This window comes from Mastomys coucha, unplaced genomic scaffold, assembly GCF_008632895.1.
Source record: "Mastomys coucha isolate ucsf_1 unplaced genomic scaffold, UCSF_Mcou_1 pScaffold22, whole genome shotgun sequence".
Lineage (NCBI taxonomy): Eukaryota > Metazoa > Chordata > Mammalia > Rodentia > Muridae > Mastomys > Mastomys coucha.
This window is the reverse complement of record NW_022196905.1, coordinates 122,855,837-122,863,239: the sequence shown is the minus strand read 5'-3', so window position 1 is coordinate 122,863,239 and position 7,403 is coordinate 122,855,837. Positions and strand designations below refer to the sequence as shown.

Below are 7,403 nucleotides of genomic sequence, written 5' to 3'. Positions count from 1 at the left end.
GCCAGTTAGGTACGTTCTTGTAAGTAACTCTTGATGTTACGTCAAACATTATAATGGCACACTGGGCTGTAAAACATTCAAGGCATTGGAATGTGTCTTAGTCTACTGCAGGACTCAGTCATCATGTTGGGCCTGATCCTGGATCATCCACCAACCCACTCCATTCAAAAATCCTCCCCTATCCCACTAAAATGTCGGTAAAGACAGTAAAACACAGCACACTGATTCCAACTCCTCTTCAAATGAAAACTTCCAAATTCAAAACCACTTCACTATCAACTGCCTTCTGACCTAATCACCACCGAAGCCCGTCAAAGTTAAAACACCAGTCTTCTAAAATCTGAGTCCAGGTGTCTACAACCTACCCTGCAGGGATAGTGAGGACACAGTTAAGAGGCAGCACGTGTACATTCCAACTTTTTTGGTTAAAAAGTTAACCCGGGGATAAACACCCCTCTGTCTTTATGTGCTAAGAAGCCAAAGAACTTCCAATCATTTTCTAGTAAGATCACAAGGACACTCATTCATCTTTAACCACCAATGGGCTTTTTGAATCACTTTCGAGGTGAAAAGTAAGAGTACCATTTACATGATGGGGCAGGCCTCACGTGTGACAGAGGGCCTGGCGATTTAGTATCTGGGGCAAATGCTCACTTATTTTAGGGATGGGAACAGTCACGGATAACTACTGCGTGTATCCCTGAATTCAAGTTTTGAAAAACCAAAAAGTGACCCGGGCAGCTTCCGGTAGCTTAGTCTCCTACAAAGTTATGAAGCTACACAGTTTGCCCCAAATCAATGCCTAGCATGACACAGCATGTGATCGAACGACAGACACCACGGACGACTCTTATTTAAAAAAAAAAAAAAGAAAAAAACCCATCTCCTATCCGCTCGAACGAGATCGCCTCCCTAACAAGCGATTGTCCATCTCTCCTTTCTCTCCCCTCCTCGGTCACCCGGCAACGGCTGATCTCCAGCCCCCACCCCAAAGCACATGTCCGAGGGCCAGGCCCACTTCCGCAGCCCCCTCACCTTGGATGTAGTAGCCATCGCGCAGGCCCCCGAACTTCTCCTGGCCGGCCGTGTCCCACACGTTGAACTTGATGGGTCCTCTGTTGGTATGGAAGACGAGCGGGTGCACCTCCACGCCCAGGGTGGCTACGGGAACAAGGCGGCAGGGTCAGCCATGCGCTGCCCGCGCCTTCCCCGGGGCCCGCGGCCGCGCAGCCCCCCGCCGCACCTACCTACATACTTCTTCTCAAACTCGCCGGTCAAGTGGCGCTTCACGAACGTGGTCTTCCCGGTGCCGCCGTCGCCCACCAGGACGAGCTAGAGAGGAAGGCGGTAGCGTTGAGCGGGCCCGGGTTCCCTCCCGCCACGCCGTCCTCCCGACCTCCCCGCTCGCCCCAGAGGTCCCGTCCGTCCGCACACGCACCTTGAACTGGACCTGCGGCTCTCCCTGGGCGGCCATCGCGGCGATCCTGCGGGGAGAGAGAGCGGCTGTGGCACGTGCGCCCCACAAAGGCCGCGGCCGGGAAGAGCGCGCGGGAAGGCGGGGACGCGGCGTGAGACGGTGGGGGAAGGGAAGCTGGCTGAAAAAGCCTAGGGCGCCGCCCGGCCACTCTCCTCACAGCCGCCGCCCTGCGCCCACCCCAAGGACACCCAAACCCTCCGGTCGCCGCCCGCGCCCGGCCCAGGCCTTCCTGGCCTCCACGATACCTTCCAGAAGAGTCTCCGCGCCTGTCCGACTGAAGCTGGAAAGATGGCGGAAGCGCGATTCAAATGCCGGAGACGCAGCGGACGCCGGCGCGCGGAGGGGGAGGGGCCTAAAGGGGGCGGAGCAACGGCGCCGCGCCCAACCACGCGGCGCGCGCGCACGCGCACGTCCTCTTGAGCCGTCCGACTCTGCGGGGCCCTCCGAGCACCCAGGGCGGGAGAGGGACGGCGGGTCACGTGGGGCGGACGAGCGGGGACGCGCACGCACGCGGACCGGCTCTGAGCGCGGGCTCCCGCGCGCATGCGCTCACTGCGGGAGGCCCCCGCGTCACGCGGGCGGCGGCCTAGCTCGGGCCTCGTGGGCGGGAAAGGCGGGTGCTGCTCCTCCGTCGCTTGCTGCTGCTCAGCGGGCACCGCCCGACCTTGGTCCCCAAGGCCTGTGTCCAGAGACACAGGGGCTCTCGGGGGCGCGCGGTCGCTGAGTGAGCGCGGCCGCTGTCTGCAGAATGAATGGAGTGAAATGAATGAGGGTGCGCGTGCCCGAGGCCCGGCTTGCGTCAGCCATGCGTGCCAGGCATGGACACCGCCTGGCCTCCCTGGCTGTGTATGGGACCGGACGCAGTTAGTCCAGGCGTTCTGCACGTCTGGGCCCTTCCTCTGTTTCGTGGTCCGAGTAATCCATTTCCCAGAAGATTCCCTGCCCTGGCTCCCTCCGGAGCAGCAATTGACCAGGGAGGGATGCTCACAGGCCTGGAGAAATAACAGATTGGGCCTGCTGGGAAACAAGTTCCACTCCCCAAAGCACTAGCAAGTACAGATGCTGCTGGGAAAATGGAAAATGTATCTCTGATGACCGGAGCTTGGGGCCCTGCTGTTACTTTGTACTATGCAATCTAAAAGGAGCCAGCATAGGCTAGGAGGATGGCAGGTTCCAAGGCTAGCCTGGGCAACTTAGGTAGATCCATGGTGTGAAAGACGGATGGGAAAGAGAATGGTTGTGTGTGCTACAAAAACTATTACATAACGTTAACATAGTATGTTCAATGGAATGTCAGTTACATATTTATATAAATACAAAATTACTATATTTTGGAGTATATGTAACAAGTCGGCTACAAAGGGCTATGCCGTGAGCTGTGTTACAGAAGATAGAAAGGGATAGAATAGAGGATAGAGAAGGAGGTGATCAAACTGAGAGTTTAGGAGAAAACTGTCAACCCGCCTAATTCCAGTTCGGTAGGTTGTTGATAAAAAGTAACATCCTGTGCTGGGTGGTGAGATCACCAGCGACCCTCTCCCCTGGAGAACTTACCACGAAGTTACCTGTCTTGGCATCTAGCCTGCAGAACAGCATCATCAGGTGGCCTGGTTTGTGTTACTAACTGACCCGGCTCTTAGAGGGGTTACAAAGAACCTCTGCCTAGGAAGCCGAGGGAAACAAGAAAATACACTCAAATAGGCATAGGCACCGCTTTCCCTGGCAGCGTTGTCTAGACTGCCCACTGCTGCCTGGTTTACAGCATTTTCTTTGCCAGCCAACGTGAACTGCAAACCTATTCTTAGCCTGAACTTTAAAACTTGAGAACTGGGGTGGGATTCAAGAGGCAGCTATAGACAGGTTATTTGTACATCCTTGGGGGAAAAGTTGCGGTTGTGGAAAGGATCGTTGCTTGTGATGGCTAGTCTACAGAATTTAGGGTTGCGGAGCACATAGACCTCTGGGTGTGTCTCTTGTACTCACAGAGAGGTTTAACTGAACCTGGGCTGTACCCTAGACTGAATAAAAAGGAGAAATCGAGCTGAGCACCAGCATCAGTCTCTGTCGGCTTCCTGACTGTGGATACAGTGTAACCAGCCACCTCACACTCCTGCCATCATGCTTTCTACCTTCCACAGATGTAATAGATTGTACCATTGGAACTGTGAGCCAAAAATAAACTAACTAAAAGTTGCTTTTTATCAAGTATTTTTGTCATAGCAATGAGCAAAATAGCTAATCGTATTTTCTTCTAAATCCCCAAATCTTTAGTATAATTTGAATCTGAGGTGTCTCCTGTGTAGGACATTTCATTCCCCACCAATGTGCTGGTTTAGATTTGTGACCTAGTGTGTGGCTAAGGGGGTGGGGGTGGGGTGGGTGCCAGCTTTGAAGTGTTTAGTCAGCCACAGTATGAAGCTTCGAGCTCTCACCACCATGGAGTGAGACCCAAGCCATGCCATCCTGCCATGATGAGCTGTATCCTCCATGAACCAAGGTAAGTCCTTCCTCCACACTTGGTCACAGTGGCAAGAGGAGTTGCTAACATGCCTGCTTCTTCTTCATATGTCTTCCTCATAAGGTATACATGTATACCTGGGTTGGCTAATATCTGTGGTCAACTTGGTTGAGTGTGAAATTAAACTAAGAGGCATGCCTCTGCATAGGTCATCAAGGCATTTCCAGGAGGCCATTAAATGAGGTAGGAAGACACTGCCGCAGGGTAGGCAACATCCTCCCTAGGTGGCCCAGATAACAGGTCCTAGGAAAAAGCAACCCTGTTTCCCCTGCCTTCTTGATGCTGAGTGAAACGTGTTTCTATCATTGCTGCAGCTGTTGTACTCAGCTGACCTCAAACTCAGCATCTTCAGCTTCCACCATGGACAGGATTCCTAAGGCATTCAGCCTTATGGACTGAACAGCTCCTTGGTTTCTCAGGCTCTCCATCCAGCACGTAGGTAGCCATTGTTGGACCACCTAACCCATATCCTGTAATCCATTGGAAAACATACACACACGGTCTATTGGTTCTGTTCCTCTAGAGAACCCTGACTAATACAGTGTTTTAAGCATCTGTTTATTTGCATGCATGTGAATAAGTCAGAGGACAACATTGAAATCAGTTCTCTCCTTCAGTCATATGGGTCCTGAGGATTGAACTCCGGGAGTCAGGCATGGCAGTTTACCCACTAAACCGTCCAAAGGCCCTAATACAAAGCTACACACACACACACACACACACACACACACACACACACAAATAAATACAAATACATACCTGTATATTTTAAGAAATCAATTTAAGAAAATTTTAAGAATCAAGGCCTGTTGTTTATGGATGATACATCCTCTGAAACGTTTGAGAGTGTATAGTACACAATGTTCATGTGTATTTTTTAAAAGATTTATTTTTATTTCATATGTATTAGGAGTTTTGCCTGAATGTCTGTGTTGGATCCCATGGAACTGGAGTCACAGAATAGTTGTGAGCTGAGATGTAGGTGCTGGGAATTGAACCCAGGTCCTCTGGAAGAGCAGGTAGTGCATATAATGACTAAATTACCTCTGCAGTCCCAATAGGTATTTTTTAAAACTAAGGGCATTTGGCTATATGACTTCTGTATCCTGACCAATATCCTGAGTCTAACACTTTGTATTTTGTTTCCTCATCTGCAGAACTTAATCCCAGTTGTGACACTAATGCCCTGTGTCTAGTCTGGGATCTATCCCAGAGTTCCCTGTTGCTTTGGTCCTCAGGTCCCCTTGTGTCTTTGAATCTACACAGTCCCTTGACACCTGCAGAGTATACGTTGGAACACTCATTTTGCAGGACATCTCTGTTGTTGCTTGACTGGAGAGTGTCCCCCACAGGCATGTGCTAAAGGCTTCTCCTCAGCCTGGCAATCATGAGATGTGGTGGAGACATTAAGACACCATGTTGCCTAGAAAGGGGCTTGAGGTTGTTTGAGTTATACATTTCACAGGAACTACGGGGCCCTAGTCTCTTTCTCTTTCTGGCCATGAGCTAAGGGTTTTTTTTACTTTTGCTTGTTTTGTTTTTTTCACTATCCTATGTTCCTGCAGTGATTTGTTGCCTACCCACAGGCCCAAAGCAATGGACCAGCCAACCAACCCCAGGCTGAATCCTTTACAACTGTGCGTGTCAACGCTTCAAAGCTTTCTTAGCATAGGGTGCTATCCCTAGGCATAGGTTGGATGGCAGCTGAAAGCTGACAGAGCCTCCAGCCGGATGGGGTCCAATATGTCCTTGCAATTAACTTCTGGGTATGCAGCTTGGATACTAATACCATAGGAGTGATGGTGTGACCACCATCAAAACTTCAAAACCACACAGGCCACCCCACACCCTCCTCCAGCCATTCCCTCTCACTCAAGTGTCCTACCTTGTGCCTCTCTCTCCTCCCCAGTTCCTCCTCTTTCCCCATAACTCTTTGGAGGCCTTCATGACCTCTCTGAGTCTTATTTCAGGCAAGCTTGCTCTTGTTCCAAGGCCTTTGCACTTACTCTCTGTCTAAAAGCTGCCCCCCAACGTCCCTCCCCCCCCCCACCACCTGACAGGCTCCTCTCCTCCAATGGCCCAGCCTGAATACCCTGTCCAGCCACCATCTCACACCCAGGCTTTCCCCATCAAAGCACCTATTCATCTTCCCAAAGCACATAACTGGAAATCCTGTGCAGAGTGACTCGCAGGTTGGTTATCTGTCTCCTCACTAGAATAAGTGAAGTCACCTGTCTTTCATAGTCAGCATTGTTGTTGTGATTTTTTTTAAAGCCATTTAATTGGATTCTTATATCTCTACCTTCTTTCCAACCTTTATTTCACCCTAATCCCTCCCAGGAGAGAAAGGAGGTTAGAGGGGAAAGGGGGCATAGATCTCTTTCAGCCAACAAAATAGACTACTTGCTTCTGATTAGGAGTGATTCTCTGGGGGTAAATCCAATAGTCAAACAGTAACAACAGAAACCAGGAGCAGCGGGGAAGCAATAGCCCCCTCAGATCCTTCCAGGTCTCTCCCATTTATCCCTCTTCAGAGTCCTCAGAATTAAACTCTCTGCAGCTGCCAAAAATCACTCCCCTGCTAGTGCACAAGGCAGATCATAATCACCTGCTGTGAAGTGGCCTCTTGTCTCACACCTGGGATTAAAACAAAAACATAATCACATAACATAATTGGGTTTTTTTTAAGACCCCAAATTCTCACTACACAGCATGGACCGCAGAGCCCTGAACGCAATGGGTACTCACTCAATAGCCTTTGAACCATCAACTGTACCTTCACCACCTTCTGAATGTACAGTGAGCACTTACAAATAGCAGAGCCATGGTCTAGCATGAAGCATGGCGATTCAAAGCCAGGAGGGTGCTTCAGTGATAAGTACTTGGTCAGCATTCATGGGGATCAAAATGAAAGATGATGGTGATCTAAATGCACACACTATTGAAACTTTTATAGTTCAGAGAAGGAATTATTACAGAGTTATCAAATGCAGGACCAGTATTTTCTGTCCGTGCAGTCTCTGTCAGATTTGTTACCTTTGCAAAGGATAAGAAACTCTCAGATGGGCTGTCGAGATGGCTCAGCGGGTAAGAGCACTGACTGCTTTTCCTGAAGGTCCTGAATTCGGATCCCAGCAACCATATGGTGGCTCACAACCACCCATAATGAGATCTGATGCCCTCTTCCGGTGCGTCTGAAGACAGCTACAGTGTATTACAAAACAAAACAAAACAAAACAAAAAAAAAAAAAAAGAAAGGAGATAGCAAGGGAAGAACAGGACCCCAGAACGTGATGGGGGCCAGCATGCCCAATAGACTTATGAAGGAAGAGATCCCAGAGAGAGGGAGTGATATCTGAAGGCAGCTGTGCAGAGGTGGCGGAAAGAGGCTAAGGGACACAAGCTTTT

The 7,403-nt window shown here is 50.2% G+C and overlaps 1 protein-coding gene across 1 annotated transcript in view; it reads right to left on the bottom strand.

The window, feature by feature from the left end:
- Positions 1 to 1,921, bottom strand: part of Ran (RAN, member RAS oncogene family) — a 3,234-nt gene extending 1,313 nt beyond the window's left edge. The window contains exons 1-5 of the mRNA XM_031391152.1: positions 1,723 to 1,921; positions 1,439 to 1,484; positions 1,248 to 1,332; positions 1,036 to 1,161; positions 3 to 66 (exon numbers count right to left, since the gene is read on the bottom strand). Of these exons, the coding sequence (XP_031247012.1) occupies positions 3 to 66; positions 1,036 to 1,161; positions 1,248 to 1,332; positions 1,439 to 1,474 (311 nt within the window). The 5' untranslated portion in view covers positions 1,475 to 1,484; positions 1,723 to 1,921. The remainder of the gene's footprint in view (positions 1 to 2; positions 67 to 1,035; positions 1,162 to 1,247; positions 1,333 to 1,438; positions 1,485 to 1,722) is intronic.
- Between the last annotated feature and the right edge of the window lie 5,482 nt (positions 1,922 to 7,403).